Source organism: Beta vulgaris, chromosome 1 (assembly GCF_026745355.1).
Source record: "Beta vulgaris subsp. vulgaris cultivar EL10 chromosome 1, EL10.2, whole genome shotgun sequence".
In the NCBI taxonomy this organism is placed as follows: Eukaryota; Viridiplantae; Streptophyta; class Magnoliopsida; order Caryophyllales; family Amaranthaceae; genus Beta; species Beta vulgaris.
The window spans coordinates 64,039,496-64,058,816 of NC_079202.1; the positions used below are offsets into that span (position 1 = coordinate 64,039,496).

At 35.5% G+C, this 19,321-nt stretch overlaps 3 protein-coding genes across 4 annotated transcripts; 1 reads left to right on the plus strand and 2 right to left on the minus strand.

Moving 5' to 3' along the window:
• Nucleotides 1-1,225: 1,225 nt before the first annotated feature.
• Nucleotides 1,226-3,911, minus strand: LOC104884484 (metallothionein-like protein type 2). The gene is made up of 3 exons (XM_048638307.1): nucleotides 3,750-3,911; nucleotides 3,148-3,225; nucleotides 1,226-1,588 (listed from the first exon to the last, which is right to left on the minus strand). Exons 1-3 carry the CDS (start codon nucleotides 3,812-3,814, stop codon nucleotides 1,495-1,497), a joined length of 237 nt encoding a protein of 78 aa, XP_048494264.1. The 5' UTR covers nucleotides 3,815-3,911; the 3' UTR covers nucleotides 1,226-1,494.
• Nucleotides 3,912-4,450: 539 nt separating this feature from the next.
• Nucleotides 4,451-10,295, plus strand: LOC104907381 (histone-lysine N-methyltransferase ASHR1). The gene is made up of 14 exons (XM_048638204.2): nucleotides 4,451-4,963; nucleotides 5,707-5,852; nucleotides 6,431-6,565; nucleotides 6,899-6,953; nucleotides 7,062-7,180; nucleotides 7,575-7,663; nucleotides 7,741-7,822; nucleotides 8,110-8,214; nucleotides 8,289-8,379; nucleotides 8,454-8,573; nucleotides 8,726-8,832; nucleotides 9,423-9,492; nucleotides 9,665-9,728; nucleotides 9,979-10,295. The coding sequence occupies exons 1-14, from the start codon at nucleotides 4,864-4,866 to the stop codon at nucleotides 10,142-10,144; spliced, it is 1,449 nt and encodes a 482-aa protein (XP_048494161.1). The 5' UTR covers nucleotides 4,451-4,863; the 3' UTR covers nucleotides 10,145-10,295.
• Nucleotides 10,296-10,749: 454 nt separating this feature from the next.
• LOC104906127 (serine/threonine-protein kinase MPS1) lies at nucleotides 10,750-15,187 on the minus strand. Of its 2 annotated transcripts, none has more exons than XM_010695123.4 (6): nucleotides 14,798-15,187; nucleotides 14,099-14,497; nucleotides 12,764-13,776; nucleotides 12,140-12,340; nucleotides 11,656-11,817; nucleotides 10,750-11,547 (listed from the first exon to the last, which is right to left on the minus strand). In XM_010695123.4, the coding sequence occupies exons 1-6, from the start codon at nucleotides 14,946-14,948 to the stop codon at nucleotides 10,999-11,001; spliced, it is 2,475 nt and encodes an 824-aa protein (XP_010693425.2). In that variant the 5' UTR covers nucleotides 14,949-15,187; the 3' UTR covers nucleotides 10,750-10,998. The 2 variants fall into 2 exon arrangements, with proteins under 2 accessions (XP_010693425.2, XP_010694021.2); XM_010695719.4 differs by having other exon boundaries at nucleotides 12,764-13,689; nucleotides 14,798-15,186.
• Nucleotides 15,188-19,321: the final 4,134 nt, after the last annotated feature.

Consider the following 19,321-nt stretch of genomic DNA (forward strand, 5'->3'; position numbering starts at 1 on the left):
GACTACGGAGTCGCCCCGGTACTTTGTCTTCCAATAAATTGAATACTGGTCTGATTTGGTTTAGAGAATTCTTTCAATTGTCTATTCAATCTAAATTTAATTAACTTATTGGTTCTAGAGTCAAGTTCGGTCAAGTTAGTCCGTCTTTTTGTTATATTATTATTTAACTTTATTTTAATGATTAGAAGTATCATGTTAGGTTTTATATTTATTTACTATGTAATACTCATGTTTGCTAATTACGTGTTTTGTGTGTGTATGTCGATCATGGTTGTGCCTTATTGATCCTGTGATAACCCATATGGTGAACAGTATCTCAAATTATTAACGCATCGTTCATTTCAGGTTTGAGGATAATGCATCATGGGTTCGAGAGTCGTGTAAAACTTGTGTTTAGCTTTAATACTCTTAGTTGACTTTAATTATGGTTTGAGTTTGACTTTATGTTGGTTTGACTTTAGTTTGGTTTTGGAGCTGACTTATGGTTGTCTAATTTATTGTTTTCAAAGTTATTTATTATTTTATGCTGCAAAATTCTAAATAAACTAATAAATTATCACATGGGCGATGATGTTTTGATAATTTTCTAATTTTATATTGATAAGTTTTTTGGAAAATATTGAATTGTCGGGGTGTTACAAGTGCACCTGACACAATTGGACAATGGTACGCTAAGCGCACTGCTTTGCTTTTCGATACGTTTTCACAGCTCTTTTGTTAAACGCAATTTAACAATTTTTTATTATCTTTTTACTCTGAAAATTCAATTTTAGTTATAAAAATGTCTTTAAAATTATTTATCTATTAAAACTAAATAATTAATTATCAACAATAATAATTATTAAAACTAAATAATCAATTATCAAGAATAATTCATGATTGCGCTTTTTTAAAGAATTGTGTTCAAAACTTTATTTATGAGCTCAAAATGCAGTTAACTATTAAGAATAATTAATTTAGTTTTAAAATATAAATTTAACATTTTAAAAATTATTTTGAGTTGACTTTTCAAACTGCTCTCTCTTTAAATTGGACCAATTAAAACCACTATATAAGTATATATTATATCATTAGATTTTTGAATAAGAAGATACGATTATATCTTTTTCTATCAATATATTTCTCTCTAGATGTTAATTTTTGTGCCCAAAATACGTAAACATTATAGTGAAACTGAATTCTTGTCTTAACAAGATTAAGGAAAAAGAAACCACATGGTAAGACATTACATAATTAAGATTCTCGTTAGAAAGTGGCTCGCCATAGAAGCAACACCACCACGATCACAAAAGTGTTTTAAGACACAACAACATTAGACCAAAAGAAATAAGAAACAACATGACATATCATATCATATTCTAGTGATATGATTATTCTACATAATAAGTTGGTTCACACAATAGTAGTCCACGAAACTTATAACACTTCTTAACACAAATCACATAAGTTATATTAAACTACTGCCATGAATGGCTCGATATCTTAATATGGGTCTCATTTGCAGGTGCAAGGATCGCATTGGCAGTTGGAACCGCACTTGCATCCATCGTTTTCGGCAGGAACGCCCATCTCCGATCCTTCCTCGTACCTGTATACGTTCAATATCACAAGTAGTCCACAATTGTAAGTATAACTCTTTCACTATTTCCTTCCTTTATCAGTGTCGTATTCTTTCCAGTTTAATTTAAACAAATCTATAAATATTCATCATTATTTAAATTTTTTAAATATTTAAACTTATGGGTAGATAATTAACAAATATAATTAATAAAGACATGAACATAAATCCATTAATGTACAATTTATTGTTCATAAAATAAATATATTTGGTGAATATATATATTGAGAATAAGACATACAAGAAAAAAGAAAGATATAAGACTATACAAGATTAACAAAAACAATTACAAGAAAAGAAAAATCATATCAAAAAAATACCGTTATGATAGGTTTAGGCCTTTAGGGATACCTTAGTAAGGGTAGAAATATTGAACTTTAGGACATAAATATATGTTTCCTACTCATTCTCAAACCTCTCATATCAAAAAACTCATCCCCTAACTTCAACTTTTTCAAAAGTGTTTCTTAAGCTAAAAAAAACTACTTCAAACCTCTCATTACCAAATACCCACGTTAGAAAATTGACTAGAATCATCTAATATATGTTCAACCCTCTATTTTTACCCCAAACCTCTCTTAACCAAACAGTAACTATGTAATACCTATATATTTACTAATTGTAGTGACCGTCTCAAAAAATAAGATAATATTTTGTAAAGTTATAGGGTAGCTCATTAAGGAGTTTTAACTTATCTTGCATGTCTAGCTCAGAGGATCTTCCATGTCCTCGATCATGTGACCAAACCCTTTTAAAAGGTAGATTGAATCAAAATAGTTTGTATACGGACCTTGATGGAGGCATGAGTGAGCTTTATCTTACTAACTACTTTTTCTTTTTGTGAACCAATCATTTCAATGTGCATAAATTTGATAAAATATTCAAAATCACCCTAATTTCCCAAGTACTAATAAATTACATCAGGTTTCATTTTTTATTTTAAGCTATGTTTGAGAAAGTATTTCAGGTGACTTAAATAATAAGGAGCTATAATGTTAAATTGCTTATATGATTAGTGGTGTTTGGTGAAGGAACTTAAATAAAATTTAAGTCCAAAATTTGATTGAAATTGAATTGGAATAGAATATAGCGTATGAGATCAGGTGCTAAAACTTTTTAACTTTTTTGTATTTTCCTTTTATCTTTTGAAGCCTAAAAATATTTTTTTTTAATCTTTTTAAACCTAAACAATATTTCAGCTACAGTCATAAATAATTTTACCAAACAGATTATACAATCAATTAACTTATCAATTTCAACATATTAATAATTTTAGCTATTACCTAATTAACTTCAACCACCTTATCAGTTCTATTTCAACCAATATTACCAAACATAGCCTTAATCATTCAAAGATTATTTCACTATCTTGTGTGGTCACACTTTTTTTCTCTTGAGACATGATCTAATTTTTCTCCTACCCCAACATGCAAGGATAAAAATAAATTAGAATTAAAAAACAAAAAAGGGTTTGATAAATATGTCAAACATCTCCAACTTAATAATCAAGAGCCAAAAACAGTACTTACGAGATCTTGGGAGCAACACCGTAGATTTGAATAGTAGGCTTGGAAGCGTTCTCGCCAAAGTCTGGGAACATCTTGCACCTGGATCAACAAATTTTGATAAAGAAACAAAAAAGATATCAATTAATTGCAACACTTAGTTAATAAATAGAATTTTCCCCTTTTTTTCCTACTTTTTCATTTTGTAAGATTTAGAAGATGGAAGAACATCCAGGCAAATGAACGAGAAAATAACAAAATCTCATCGACCCATGTAAATAATGGGTATACCAATTGTAAGTTTGTGTAAGTTAAAAATACAGGAAAATACTACACAAACACCGCTATTCTTTTTATTTTTTTATAAACATAATCAAATACTACCATGACATGCTATTATTAACGTGACTCAGTGATAATTTTAGACAAGTCAAAAAGAATTCTAGTTTAATCCTTTTTTTGAAAAAAATTATAGAAAAGAAAGATTTATTAAAATTGGTTTTTCTTATAGTGATGATCTCTAATCTACCATTTTGTCCCTTTATTTTTTTTTCACAAAACCTCATTATTAAATTTTAAACATGAGCAATGAATCAAGAGTGACAATTAAACAGAGTAGGGGTTACCCTCCGCAGCCGTTGCCACACTGGCAAGAAGATCCACAACCACAGTTTCCACCACAGCAAGACATTCTTTTAATTTGAGAAAATGGGAGCAAAAGTTGGGAAAGTAAAGAAGAAAGATATAATCAAAACAGAATAGAGCGGATAGATAATGAAGAGTAGAGAGGAGGTACTTATAACAGTGATTGAAAAGAGAATGTGATTCATCTGCCGCCCACTTGTCATCATCTTATAGAAAGCTATTTCCAAGCTTCAATTACCGTCCATTACTGGCATCGGGAATCGGGATTGAGGGAAGGTCTATCTTCCACGTAATTTGGATTTTTGTGTGGCCATTTAGATTTTAGGGGTTTCTTAATTCTTACTTCCTCTGTCTTTTTTTATTTGCTACATTTTGCCATTTAGAGGTATTTCAATTTATTTGTTACATTTGCAAATATTTTCATAGATAGTTCATAGGTCCCACACTTTATTTACAAATTTGTCATCACTCCCTTCTTGATTTTGTAAATGTTTCCATATATAATACATAGGTCCCACAATTTACCTATTTGCTTTTTTGTTAATTCCATTTATATCAATGGTCTCCACTCCCTCCTTGATCTTTGTGAAAAAGTGCTTGTAGCAAATAAAAAAAGACGGAGGGAGTATATCTTTATTCTTTATAGTAAAAAAAGAGAATTGAGGGAAGGTCATCATCTTGTATCAACACGTCAATTTTTGGGCCAATGAGTCTAAAAGAAACAAAGTATGGAAAATTTCTTATGCGGACCAATATGTTCCCATAAGGAAAATAAGATCAAACCTCTTAATTTTTCTTTCATCAGTTTAAGCAAAACAAACTTCTCCTACTTTCTCTCTGTTCATCATCATCGTAATCTCCGCCACTATTATCATCATCGTCTCGCATCTCGCATGGTATTTTCAGAAGTGATAATGTTAGTCCGACTAGACTATAGTCTATAGAAGTACATTTTATATTTACTCGTTTTGCATTAAAGAAGTTTGCGCTAATTGATGGCAAGGGTTTAACCGTTAACTGTAATGTCCATAGAAGTAGTTTTGTGGTGAGTGAGTGAGTTGGAACTTGGAAGTGGGGGAAGAAGAAGCATCAAGCATGGAGGAGCTTCGCCGCGCTCTCGCGGAACTGAGTCTGACGGTTTCATTTCTGCCAGAAAAAGGCCGTTGTCTTCTTGCCGCCAACAACTTTTCTCCAGGTCTGTCTTTTTTAGGAAGATTTCTTACCAACGACATTGACTACAAGTTTCCTGTTTGAATTAATCAATAACTTTCTTATACAGTTAATTAAATCAATATACGTTCTCAAACAATCATTCCAAGTTCATTAGTAATTTGCTAATTTGCTAATTTGCTGCTGCAACAAACCCAATTCCCTGCACTTAGCTATTATATATACTAATTACTAGTTAGGAAAGCAGGTAAGGTGTTTGTGAAAATTACCCTAGAATGACTTTATGTGTTCCTTCTATTCTTAGTTCTTACTAGAGCAGCGTACTTTGGTGTTGATCATTGTTTTTTGGTACTGATAACTGATTTACTTGTAGTGCCTTCATAAGTCATAATTGCTAACTATTACCTTAATGGGGAGGGGTACCTGCTCTCTATCCCCAGCTAAGTGGCCAGGTTTCAATGTTAATTCCCAATTCCACCCAACTTGTAATCTAAAGTCTAAACAATGATATACTTAACTTCGGCTTCGTCCTTCATTCCACCTCTGTATTCTTGCCAACCTCGTCAGAATGGTCTAGTTAGCAGATTTTCCTTACCTGCTTGGAAAGCAAATATGTACCCTAAATCTGTAATCAACTATCTTCGCTGCTTCAACTGGGTTTCGCGACTGTTCGTGGACACAAGTAGGGTAGCTGAGTAATGAATCTTTGTCTACAACCAATAGGCTTTCCTGTCCAATTTTCATTGACCTGTAGCTCTGTCACTGCAGGCGAGATTATCATAAGTCAAGAACCTTGTATTTCTGTACCAAACAATTCCTCGGGGGTCTCAAGATGTGAAGTCTGTTTTGCGACTGCTAATGTCAAGAAATGCTCTGCTTGTCATCTTGTGTGGTATTGTGGAAGGACATGCCAGGTATCTTATCATCAGTATGCGTGTTCTGATCTGCTATTAATATTCCTATTTGAAATGGTTGTTTTCTAGAGAAGCCTTTGAAGCTGAGATCTCAGAGACGAAGTGTGCATAAGAGAACATCTAAATTGTCAATGCATACCATAAGAACGTTATACACTGGAATAAAACTTTTATGACTCCTTACTAATTAGAGAAAATGGCATCATTGATGTATACTCAACGCCTCATGTCTCTCTAATGTATGTGAACAATCAATATATGTGTCAGAATAATTAGTATTTTTTTCTTCTCCAAAGTTCGAAGCAAAATTATGATTTCTATATATATCCTCTTGTTTTGGTGAATTCCACTTGATAGCATAGAATATCACTTGTAACCAAATTTAGGATCAGTAGCGTCAACTATACAGCCAAAGCATCAACATTTGGGTTGGGATGCTTTTTAATTTTTCAAGAACGGGGAGAGCTTTGAGTGGATTATTTTGTATATATCCTGATGTTTTCGTTAATCCCACTTTGATGTACTCTTCATATATTGTTGGATAGTTGAAGAAATGCTATTTGTTTCTCATCTACCAGAAAGCAGATTGGACTTTGCATCGTGTTGAATGCCAGACACTCTCAAAGCTTGGAAAGGAACGACAGAAGTACCTTACACCCTCTATACGCCTGATGGTAAAGCTCTACTTGAGAAGAAAGCTGCAGGACGAAAATGTGGGGCATCTTGCATATGTCATGTTTCTTTGAATTCAACTCATTAGAGAAATTCTTCATATAATAGCAGAAGGCAAAGCTTTATGGCCATACTCATTGCATGTACAGAGATTTATCTCCTGGCCTATACTCCTATATTTGCAGTAACTGTCATGACTTGGAAGTTCTGCTGATATTTATTTTTTTCTGACGTGAGATGCCTTTGTCTCCATTTTATTGTCAAAGTTCTTACCAACTTGACCAAGTTACTTACCTAGTATTGTTCTCAGCCAAATAGCTTGTCTCCATTAATTTGTTTTCCGATCCTAACTAAGAGCTGGGTTCTTTTGGCAGGTTATACCAACAACCGTGACTGACAACTACAACTTGGTGGAGGCCTTGGTGTCGCGTATCCTTGCTTGCTTGTTGCTATTTTGTATAATGCATCTACACATCCTTCTCTTGACATGCTCTTCTCCTAAACTTTACTGTTTTACTTAACCACATACCTTTGAAGATATGCCTGACATGGATGAGAAGCAGCTGCTTCTATATGCACAGATGGCCAACCTTGTTAACGTAATACTTCAGTGGCCTGACCTGAAACTAAAAGAAATTGCAGAGAACTTTTCCAAGGTTTGCGTTGAAACGCGAAGTGGGCTAGTTTCAGATTAATTTGACTTCGAATATGTTCAGTGCTGGATATGCTCTGATTGCGCAATGCTTAACCTTTTTGCCGACCAATACCAATATTATGCCTGGTGTTACATTATAGATTATGAGAAAGTTATATAATGTCGTCGATTTGTTACTCCTGTAACCTCAAGCACACTTACATCAAGTTCTTTTCTAAAAACAAATATAATTGTTATCTCAGTGCTTCAAGAAAGACTTAAGCATTTGTTTGGTTGATCGGATTTCTAGTGAGGTTTGAAATTGTTATCATGATAGTTAATTCCGTCTTTTGTCACTCTTTCTTCTTTAGTTTGTGGAATCTGGAACTGTCTTTCATTGCTCTATGTTGTTGCAGCTTGCGTGCAATGCACACAGTATCTGTGATCCAGAACTCAGGCCTCTCGGTACTGGACTCTATCCTGTTATATCTGTCATCAATCACAGGTGATCTGGCTACATTTCTCCCTTCTACATGTACTTTCTCTGAAACTGTTTCTGCTAATTGGTTATATGTACTTCAGCTGCTTCCCAAATGCTGTATTGATGTTTGAAGGAAGAACAGCCGTGGTTCGTGCTGTGCAATGCATACCTAAAGGTACTGAGGTACTAAATATCATTCAACTAGTACTTCTCTGAATCCTGTCGCAAATTGCATACTTCTCCAAATCCTGTGTTGCAACTTGCATACTTCTCCAAATCCTGTGTTGCAACTTGCAATTATTTTAAATGTGTTAGAGTAGCATTAACATTGCACAAACTAAGTTGTATTCTTCTGTCCATACCATCCCAAGTATGAACTGATCCCCTCCCCCTAATAGCTGGGGAAAGAGAAACATAAAGGGTGGCATTTCGGAAACCTGATCGCTATTTTTCTTCTGATGCTCATTAAGGTATTGATAAGTTATATAGAGACGGCTGCAAGCACCATGACTAGGCAAAAGGCTCTAAAAGAACAGTATTTCTTCAGCTGCTCGTGTCCTCGGTGCATGAAACTGGTAATTTCCTAGAATAATGCCCTTATACATTAATCAAACTAAAGTTTGACACCAGCCCTCTTATTATATTGAAGGGGCAAAACGAAGATATTCAAGAAAGTGCAATATTGGAAGGTTATAGGTGTGATGATTATACATGCATGGGTTTTTTACTTCGTGATTCAGGTACATATTTTCTTTAGCAAATTCATGAACATCACTTGGATATCTATGTTCAGTTATATTGTCACGATATGCAGATAACAAGGTGTTCATATGCCAAGAATGTGGCTGTGTGAGGAATTTGGAAGATATTAAACAGATTGCAAGTAAAGTGAAAACCTTTTCTGAAAAGGCTGAAGTTTCCCTTAAATCAGGGAGTATCCTTTCTGATGTTTTCTAAAAGCCAGGAAAGTAGGAATATTGTTCATATTCTACGGTTACTTTGCCGTGTATCTCGGTTCCCCCTCCCCAATATTATTCCTCTTCCTTCTATCATTTCCCATGGAGTTGGTTCTTTGACAAAGTTCAGATTGTGAAGAAGCTGGTTCTTTGTATAGCATGGTTGAAAAGCTACAGTTAAAATTATGTCATCCATCATCTCTTAATCTAATGCGCACACGAGATTCTCTCTTAAAGGTACATTATGAGGTGCTTAACTTTTCTTCCTGCAGTAAGCACAAGTTAAGGGGGGAACCTGTTTGTTGCAAAATTTCAAATTGTGTGAAGTCTTTTTTTCATATTTTCTTTGACCATTTAGAAGAGTAATGAATGTGTTGGCTTTTTACGTCAATATATCAAAAAGCTCGTCGCTCTTTGCAGAGTGAAGCTATGAATGTCGCAAGAGGGGGATTAAAAACAGATACATAGTGGAGATGTCGGAGCTCCAGGAACCTTAGAAAGCTTTAGAGAACATTGGACTGCAGATACTAAATAATTCAGATTTTTCTTGCGTGTATAATACTAGTGAGCTTATGCGCTATATATAGGTGCATATCCAAGAGACACAATGAAGTGTTGAGCAATCCTTTTCCAATTATCTTAATTGGACTTTAGTGAGTGCAATTCTTGGAAGCTGAATGAATATAGCTCTTTTATCATTTCTACATTTAATTTTCTGAATTAGTGTTGGACTGTTGTCTGTTGGTACATCAATCTTCCAACATAATTTATAAACTTATATCGGATAATAAGCACCTGCATCTCATTGATATACAATCTCATTGCAGATTTATATGAAGCTGAGTAACTGGGAAGATGCACTAGTTTATTGTAGAATGACTGTCCCTGTTTATGAAAGTAAGCCTCGATATCTTCTGTTAGGTCAGAGTGTTCATTTCAAGTTTGATTAAGGTTTCATTTTGTTGGCGGGACTGGTGGTCTTTCTAATTATATAGATTCTAGGTATAGAGCTGTTAATTTTCAATCTCTTGCCAACTCTTTTTGACCATTTGTGGGACTTCTTTTACAGTGGTATACCCTGGTTGTCATCCTATGCTTGGATTGCAATATTATACATGTGGAAAACTCGAATGGTAAGAATTTGCTCTTGATTTTAAACAGTCCATGTTCCTCCCCCCCCCCCCCCCCCACCCCCCCAAAACAAAAAAACAAATTGCTACATTGTCTATGTGTAGCCTTCATTGATTACATAGAATTCTAGATATGCTATGATCAAGAAGAGGATGCTAGATATAATTAAATTTATCTGGGAAACGGTTATGCTCTAACTTGATTAATTACCCTTGTTATGTGGATCAATTTTGAGAAAGACAATGTGCACAGGTTACTTGGGGAGACCGAGAATTGTGTTAGATCATTAATGAAGGCTGTGGATATATTGCGAGTGACCCATGGGACAAACACGCAATTTACCAAAGAGTTACTTGTCAAGCTGGAGGAAGCCCGTGCTGAAGCCTCTTTCAAACTTAAGACCTTTGATGAGGACTGAATATGTGCTCTGCTGCAAGGATCAGTACATCTGTGCCTTTCAAGAAAAAATAGTTTCTGCTTTTCAGTGTTCTATGCTAGCAAGACCTTGTTCTTGAGAATTTGTACAGACTGGAATTTCAAACAAATTAATCTGAGATTCGAATTTGTCATTTCCTTCCTCCAGCTTGAGTATCAGTGTTGGCTTCATATATAAGTACTTAGTAGACAATTTGGAAATTTAATGATAAACTTCCAGAAATTTCGTGTTGTTTTTGTTGAGGACGCCATGAGTTGTATATGAAAATTGAAAAGGACTTGCGAATCTGATAGTAATGTTAAGAGCTGTCAGTGTGATCAGACAGATGGCTATAATTTCCATTGTGAAAGGTGATGATATTTGTTAGATGAAGTGAAATTTGCTAAATTTCTTAGCATAACAAACTACATCGAAAGAAACAATACATAGCAACTTGGGAGGCAAAAGATCAATGATGAAAATTACAAGGCAGATCATCCATCATTGTAGCCTTGTAGGGGCCATCAAATGAAAGTTTACTACATCAATCCAAGTTTGCCAGATCGAATTTGATTTCATTCTAGTTCTATCTCAAGCAATTCAAGAACTAAAATAGAGAAAACCTCTCGGATTGGAGAATACTATATCACTTCAGAACAATGGGAGCTACATTCACTTCTTGGACATTACAGGATTGTACAACAATCATAAATCCAGATTCAATAAATTCGTCAACAGGCGTCTTGAAGAACTTTTGTAAATCAGCGACTATAAAAACAACTCATTTTGTGTAGAAGAGAACGTGAATCAAGTGCTTAACAAAAAACTTGTACTGTACATAGACTTGAGACTTTTAACTAGCTGGTCTTTGTGATGTGCTCCTGTAGTTGCCGACATATGCTTGAGATTTGCGATAAATTTCTAAATTGCTGATCACGAGCTGCTGCAGCTGGATCTCCTAGTAGCTGTTGTAGCTCAGAACATAGACTTGAGACTTTCTCATCATTTGCACAAGATTCAACTAGCACATCAATAAATTTACAGTTCTGTTCTTGTGCAGGGGACATTACCGACTTTACAGGAGGAACAAGAAATGGGTGTTCGAGAAGCTGAGGGATTCTCCATCTTTCATTGCGATCCCATGCAAGACACTTCTTCATAAGATCCAGAAGCCATGGATTGGAAACTGGACCATATATGACTTCATGATTGGGATCAGTGATTACTTTGAATTTGGCCCAGAATGTCCTGTATTCTGAAAAAGGTGTCCGTCCATATACCATTTGATAAAGAATGCAACCAAGAGACCATATGTCGGATGAGCGCCCGCACTTTATAGTGTTCCCATGTGCATCACTCTCGTTGCACATGAATGCCTCTGGAGACATGTAACTCAATGTACCCACCTGCATGAACATTAAAGGGTAACTAAGCAGCTAGCACGGCCTGAATTCCAGTTTTTATTCAACAAATCACAATATACCATATATATAGTGGAAGAAGGATTAGAAAACCTGGGCATCCCGTTGGATGTTGGTTGTGTCACTCATTATAGCTTTAGCAATGCCAAAATCAATGAGCTTCAATGAACCTTTGACAAGGAGGAAATTAGCTGGCTTCAAGTCAGAGTGCACTATACGTTCCTCATGAATTGTGTTTACAGCTTGGAGTATTTGCTGCCAGTGTATTTGACATAAAGAAAATTATTGCCTTGTACCCTTTATCTAATCAAAAAGTTAAAACCAGTTTCAAAAGATATATTTCAAACTTCTATCTGAGAGTGACCTATCTATATACCTGGTATAATGGACAATTCATAAGCAAGTCAGTCTATATGGTCACCCTTGTCTACTTAATCAGAAACTATGTCTCACAAATAACTTTTAGGGAAACATTAAGCGCAAATACGACAAACAAACTTAGCAGAACATTAAAATTCATTCTGCATAAACTAGCAATTCCAGTAGGTTTTGATGAACTAAGAATAATGCCATTTACCTGCCAGTAAAAACGAAGCCAGTTTTGATCCATAGTTGAGTTGGACCGTTCAATTTCTTTCCATTTTTGTGACAGCATGTGAGCCAAGTCAATTTCTCCATACTCAAGAACCATGTAAATATATCCATCATCTTTGACTCGGTTGTCCTTGCTACTAGTAGAGCCGTTCATGACTTCATGCAATAAAGCTTTATCCGTGACCTAGAAAATAAGATTGCAAAAAACTTAGTCCAGCAATCAAAGTCCTCAAGAAAGACTTGTAGCTAGTTGGTTTTGTTGTGTAGCTCAATCCGATAAAACCTTTAGATTAATAATAATCTTCAGGAATGTTTTTGTCGAATGGAACAAGAGGGAGCTTCAGTGTGGTATGATTAGATGAGGGAAATATTCAAGTGTGCTACATCTAATTAAGCCTGCAGCTAGTACGCAGACATAAGGTACCACTAATTTGATAATTATTTTTTTAATAGACTAATTTGACAACTTTTTAAACGACTGACAAAGTAGAAGACTCGGGGACGTGGAGACCACTATTTAAAGGAACCATCTCCATTACATTTTAAGAAAAAAAAAACCTTGTTTTATGAGGACATACAGTGAAATGGGAATTTGAAGAACACCTACCTCATAATCAATAAGTTGGATAATGTTATCCTTCCCCTTCAACTTCTTTAAATAGACGATCTCTTGACAAAATCCTAAAGCAGTTGCATAATCACGACCTTTGAGCTTGATCTTTTTCAGGGCATAAATTGTACATTCAGATGAAATAACTTTATGAACTTCGCTGCTTCCACCACTTCCTATCTTGCCAAGCCTTTGATAAAGTTTCCCATTCACCTTAAAGAACAAGTCAGGATCATAACCCTTTCTCCGAGATGGAGCCTTTTCGTGTTTATCTGATTTAGAAGGCTCCAGCTTTGCATCAGAAGATACGTCTTTTGATGGGGCGCAAGGTGGCGGAATATTTGAAGCATCTGGCGCTCGTTCTTTCTCTTTTACAGCCTGACCTTGAATTTGAGATGGATCTGTCAATGCTTGACTTTGCTGCAGCAAGTTGCTATTTTGAAGAATTTCTTTAACTTGTGTTGAGGCATTTGTTGCAGAGCTTGAAGCTTGAGCTCCACTGAGTGCCCTATCAGTATCAGCTACACTGACTAGCATGGATGTAGAACCGGCTTGCTGCATCCCATCTCCTAGGGCTATGTTTTCAGATTTGATATTGGCATCAGCTAAGGACCTTACAGCTGAACTGTCTTGATGCAGACACGAATGAGTAGTTGAATTAAGCAGTGGAGCAGACGTTGCGTGGACAGAGGTTGTGGTGGCACACGAAGATTGTGTCATTGGATGGTTTACATCATTATGCAGGAAGTTCCTAAAGTGGTGCAGCTGATTCTGAAGAGATGACATTCTTGTTGCAAGTACAGAAGAGCCTCCATCAGCTCTTATAACACCATCTGCATCAGTGCTAACAGGATTCTGGTGTTTTGGTTCATTGCTAATCACATTTGACGACTCTGCTTGATTAACTGCATCCCAGTCCATTTCTGTCAATGCAAGTGAATCCATATGAGAAGATAAGTTGTCCAATCTGGTGATCAAGTCCAATCTGGTGGCCTTTTGACCATCAGCGCCTGCATTGATTGCACGATTGAAGGAAAGGAAATGGTATGTTCCCCACAAAATGATTAGGCAATACAATGTTTACCCAGCTTCAAAGCGGTTAGAGGATATAAATGTCTAGTATGGAAAAAGAAGAAGATGGCATTAAAGAAAGTGAATTCCACTCAAAGGTATATCCAAGCAAAACACACAGAGACAAGAGTGATATGCATGTATGTTTGATAAACAAGCTAACACAAGTCAACATAATCATAAAAAAAAATAAACAGCATTTTTACAGAGTGAAAAGAGCTAGATTATTATCAATAAGTATTAATTCAGAGACTATATTACCCTGTGCAACGGCGGAACTAGCCACTGAAAACTTGACTTTCTTTGATCCCTCGGGCATTTGACAATGTTTTGATTCTACGCACGAGGAAACATTCATGTCGACGTCTTTACAGTGAACAGCTGGTTGATCTTCCTTGATGTTAGCTCCAAATGGGTTATACTTGTCATCATATGTATTTGTGATAGTAGCCGAGATGGAAGGAGGTGTAAATGAGGCATCTTCCTGAGCCTCAACAGCGGCCTCATTCCTTTGCCCATCAAAAATCTTGGGTTGAGAAGCAACATCTACACACCTTTTGGTCTCTACTTTTAAACCTGAATAGAAGCCGGAGCTTGAGGATGTGTCTCGTTGCGGCGGCACGCTACGTCTTGGTAACAAATTAGTTGATTGCATTGTACCTAGGATGACGGAAGAAGAAATTGAAAAAACAAAGTAAAAGTGAATTGAGCTAGGGTTTGTTTGATTACACGAATTTGGAGCATTGATGTATAATCAAATTGAGACAGTAGTGCAAATTAATACCCTAGCTAGTAAGGTGCATAATCTAATTGAAAGCCTAAAATAAGGCGAATGAGATGATGATTGATAACCTACGAGATACATGAATCAACGAATTGCAAACATGCAAAAGGTAAAAAGAAAACCCTAAAAATGGCAAGAGACGGAAATACAGTAGAAGAGAAAAGGGGAAAAAATACCAATGGAACGATGTCGTTTGAAAGCAGCTTGAACATTACGGAGAAAATCAGGTTGGGAAGAAGACGATGACGAGGACGAGGAGGAGGAGTTGAAGTTGGTCTTGGAGCTTAGTTGTGGGGCCGGAACCGGAAGGTTAGGTTCCCCGTCCATGGAAAATGGATAAAGCAAACCTCTGATTGCATCTCTAATCAAAGAGAGATGTAAATCTTCCCAAAACTTCACAGTTGCACACCCATTCACCAATCACAATTCAGAATTTCAGTTAGAGGGGAGAAAATACAGACGAGAGAGCATATTTTTGAATTTGGAGTTAATGGCGCTCTCAAGTCTCAGCAGTACACTCAACGCCATCCAATTCTTCTTCTTCGGGTATTGGAAATCCGGAATTGGGCCTGCCCTCTCATTTTCGGGGGACTCATCACTCATGGATCGCGTCTTTATTTATTTATCCGCTCACTTTTAACCAAATTTAAGGCCCACCCATAACTGTTGTTAGTATCATTCAAAACAATACCAACAAGGCAACAACATTTCTTATCATCATTTTCGTTTTTATGTATTGGCTTAAAATACGATCAAGATTAACTATAAGAATAATGCAAAAATTAAAGTATTATATTTACGAGGAGGTAAATGTTAAGTAATATCATTTGGGTATAGACGCTACCAAAATACCTTCCGTTGGAGGCAAAAAAGTCCGAATTTGAGGCTTGTTGGGTCTCTGGGTGAGTGGCCCTGTGTGAGGGCAGTCCAGAAATTCATCTTATCACTAGTTTTCGAAAGAGGGCCAAAAAAAATACAGTTTTTTCACCAAATACCCCTGACAAAAAAATTTATTCACCAAATACCCCAGCTTTTTTCAAAATTCACCAGATACCCCTAACTTTTAATAAAATTCACCGGATATCCCAAAAATTGACGGACGTTAGTCAGTCTTTATTTACAAGTTTTCCCTAAGTCAAACTAATTAGTCCTAAGTCAAACTAATTAACCCTAACTAACCCTAACCCACCATCCCACCTCTTCCCCCACCACCCCTCCCCCACCACACCTCTTCCCCCCACCACACCCACCACTCCCGCAGCACCCCATGCCCCTTTCCCCACCCCCCGCAGCCCCCTCCCCTTCCCCTGCAACCGCCGCAGCCACCCCCCTCCCCCTTTCCCCCCCCTGCAGCCCCTTCCCCTGCAACTACCGCAACACCCCCTCCCCCTTCCCCACCCCTCGCATCCCCCTCCCCTTCCCTTCCAACTGCCGCAGCACCCCTCCCCCTTTCCCCACCCCCCGCAGCCCCCCTCTCCTTCTCCTGCAAACGCCACCAAACCCCCTCCCCTCCCCTTCCCCTGCAAACGCCGCCAACCCCTCCCCTCCTCTTCCCCCGCAAACGCCGCCAACCCCTCCACTTCCCCCGCAAACGCCGCCAACCCCCTCTGAAATGCAAAAAAAAAAAATCCGACTGAAAGATGCGCGAAGGGTCGGGGAGACGAAGGGAGGGGGTTGCGCGACTGGCGGGGAAAGGGAGGGGGGTGGCGCGATTGGCGGGGAAGGGGAGGGGGCGCGCGCGACTGGCAGGGAAGGGGAGGGGGGCAGGGTGGTGGGGCTGGGGTTGTTGGGGGGTGGTGGGTTAGGGGAGAGAGAGGGGGGTTAGGTTAGTTAGGTTTTTTAGGGTTTTTTTTAGGTTAATTAGAGTTTTTTAGGCTTTTTAGGGTTAATTAACACTAATGACTAACGGGGTTAAACGTCGTTAGTCATTAAGGGCATTATTTGTCATTTTTTTAAAAAATTTGGGGTATCTGGTGAATTTTTTTAAAAAGTTAGGGGTATCTGGTGAATTTTGAAAAAAGTTGGGGTATTTGGTTTATTTTTTTTGTCAAGGGTATTTGGTGAAAAATCGAAAAAAATAATAAAAGTTTTGTTCTTGCATATGTCTAAATTATTAGTAACTACATTATAAAGAACCTGGAAAATTGACAATGACTACCTTTATATACACTTTTATCAAATAATTACTTTTTATAACTTCTTTCTTGATCGATACTTGTATGTATTTTTTTTTTAATCTCTGTGTAAATACAATTATTGTTACCTTTAATATTATTGACATTCTAAGTATCTTAGTAATTATGCACCGAGGATTATAAAGATGACAATGTAAGTACTATATGAACAATCTGATCTTAATCGCATCGTAACTTTGTTATCTTTATACTAAGATCATGTTCTTTTGGGCATAATTTAAGTTCAACTCACTTTAGTTAGGTTAGATTCATCTAACTTTAATTCAGCTTAATTAAATTTAGCTCATTCCAGTGTTCAATTACTTTCCTCCATAATTCCAATTCAATTCGATTTAGCTTACTTCAAATTAGTTTAGCCTACAAAAACATGGTCTAGTTCTATCAGTATATATTAAAGGGATCAAACAATTCTATCTCTATTATATAAGGGAAGAGGAGAGTTATGGTGTCCTCTTTTGAACTGACTATTTTGCCCCCCTTACTTTCTAAATTACAAAAGGAATCTCAAAATTAGAATCGGGACTCAAAAAAACTACCGAAAATTAATTTAACACTCACTCACAAATCACTCACAAATCACTTAAAAGAAGAAATTTTACAAATCACTCATAATTAAGAAAATCATGCTATCAAAATCACGCAAATCACTCAAATAATCAGGAAACTTTATTAAAACTTAAAATTAACATACAAAGTAAAACTAATAACCTAGAACGTCAATACATATAAAAACGTTTACTACAAAAATTTACTTAGAAATCACTGTTCTCAAGAACCATTCACAATTACATACTCACAAAAGTTACATATAAACACAAATTTGAGAAAAGCATAGGATTTTGACGGCGATATCACACATTCATCCATCGGCAATTCACGAACTTCGAAAAAGGTACATAATTCTTTTAACCTTCAAAATTATTTCACATAAGTTGAAATAAACAATAGCAAATTAGTTGACTGTTATGTAGTTAAAAAAATGGAGATGACAACAATGAGTTCAAAAGGGCTTTTATACAATTAGACTTAAATTTAATTCATTTTCATATAAAACAAATTTAGTTTTTTTCTAAAAAAATGTCAATATTAAAAATTTTGCCCATAACTTTTGCGAAAAATTCATGTTCAGAAATAAATTTTGAAAAACAAAACAATATCAAACTTTTTGCGAACAATTTTTGCAAAAATCCATTTTCAGAAAAAAAAAACTAAATTCATTTGCGAAAAGTAACGATTTTTGTTTTTCTACAAAAAATAATACAATATCAAATTGTGTATGATAAAAAATCAAAATTTCATTTCAAATATAATTGAAGCTCAAAGTGTTAAAATTTAGAAAAGGACAAAAATTAAACGATGAAAATTTTTAAATATCAATGTGTGCAAACTAATTTAGAAGTTAGACAAGGAAAAAACCCTGAGGTGTATTTGTAGTGAAATCATAATTTAGAAGTTAGACAAGGAAAAAAAATATTATTTACTTTTTTATAGTGTTTCCTATATATAATTAAACTTTTACTTATATTTGGACCTATCTCTTTCTATTATATAATAGCGATTAATTATCAAGGTAAAAAGGTTTATGTAAATTATCATTCAAGAATTAAAGTACAACATATCTCTATTATATAAGGGAGGGAGGGGGGCTATGGCGTCCCCGAATGAAGAGACTATTTTACCCCTTTTCCTTTGTAAATTACAAATCCACTTAAAAACCAAAGGGAGATTTAAATAAAAATACTGGAAATAAAATTATAACAATCATTCACAAGCTAAGTCAACTTAAACCATAGAATTGCATATTTTACATTATACAAATCACCCAAATGATGAAACTTTACAAAAACAAAAAAATTAACTTACAAACTACAACCAATACACTACCACGTCAATACATACTCACAAAAATTTGACTTGAAATCCAAGTGTCCACTTTCTTCACAATATATGAAGTAGTGTACTTAATTTAAAAATCAACTAAAAAATTATAATATTAGAAATCATAGATAAATTGAATAAAATTTCTATTTTGTTCATAGAATTTCGACCTTGAGAAGTAAAAAAAGAAAAGAGACTGGTGAGAGACTTAAGTGACAGAGACTAAACCAATTAAATTTTGTAACTAAAAATAATTATACTTTGTTTGTCTAATGTTCAAATTTTGACTTTTACATAAGTCGAAAAAAATCGAGTTCATGTCTTGAAAAGAATTCAAGCACGCATCGCGTGCAAAAAATGCTAGTTGTTTAATAATGAAACAAGGATCATGTATGTAGTTAGAAATCACAACTTATAATACTTTTTTTAGAGGAACCTATAATATACTTAAATCACCGTTATCTCTCTTTCCTCACTTTTTTTTTTTGTTTCTTTTGATGTAGAGGTTATCCTAAAGAATTTGTATAACCCTTGTACTTCTTATATGGTGTATTAATTGCCTATTAATCAATAAAAAAAACTATGAATTATTTATTAAATGTGTAAAAAAAATCATTCTACTTTCTT

Coding starts and splice junctions, on each gene's coding strand:
- LOC104884484 (XM_048638307.1), bottom strand. CDS start 3,814: ATGTCTTGCTGTGGTGGAAACTGTGGTTGTGGATCTTCTTGCCAGTGT. Junction 3,226..3,749: donor TGTGGCAACGGCTGCGGAGG/GTAACCCCTACT, acceptor TTGTTGATCCAG/GTGCAAGATGTTCCCAGACT. Junction 1,589..3,147: donor GGTGTTGCTCCCAAGATCTC/GTAAGTACTGTT, acceptor GAACGTATACAG/GTACGAGGAAGGATCGGAGA.
- LOC104907381 (XM_048638204.2), top strand. CDS start 4,864: ATGGAGGAGCTTCGCCGCGCTCTCGCGGAACTGAGTCTGACGGTTTCA. Junction 4,964..5,706: donor CGCCAACAACTTTTCTCCAG/GTCTGTCTTTTT, acceptor CTGTCACTGCAG/GCGAGATTATCATAAGTCAA. Junction 6,954..7,061: donor GGTGGAGGCCTTGGTGTCGC/GTATCCTTGCTT, acceptor ATACCTTTGAAG/ATATGCCTGACATGGATGAG.
- LOC104906127 (XM_010695123.4), bottom strand. CDS start 14,948: ATGGACGGGGAACCTAACCTTCCGGTTCCGGCCCCACAACTAAGCTCC. Junction 12,341..12,763: donor TCCAACTTATTGATTATGAG/GTAGGTGTTCTT, acceptor CTTATTTTCTAG/GTCACGGATAAAGCTTTATT. Junction 11,548..11,655: donor ACATCCAACGGGATGCCCAG/GTTTTCTAATCC, acceptor ATGTTCATGCAG/GTGGGTACATTGAGTTACAT.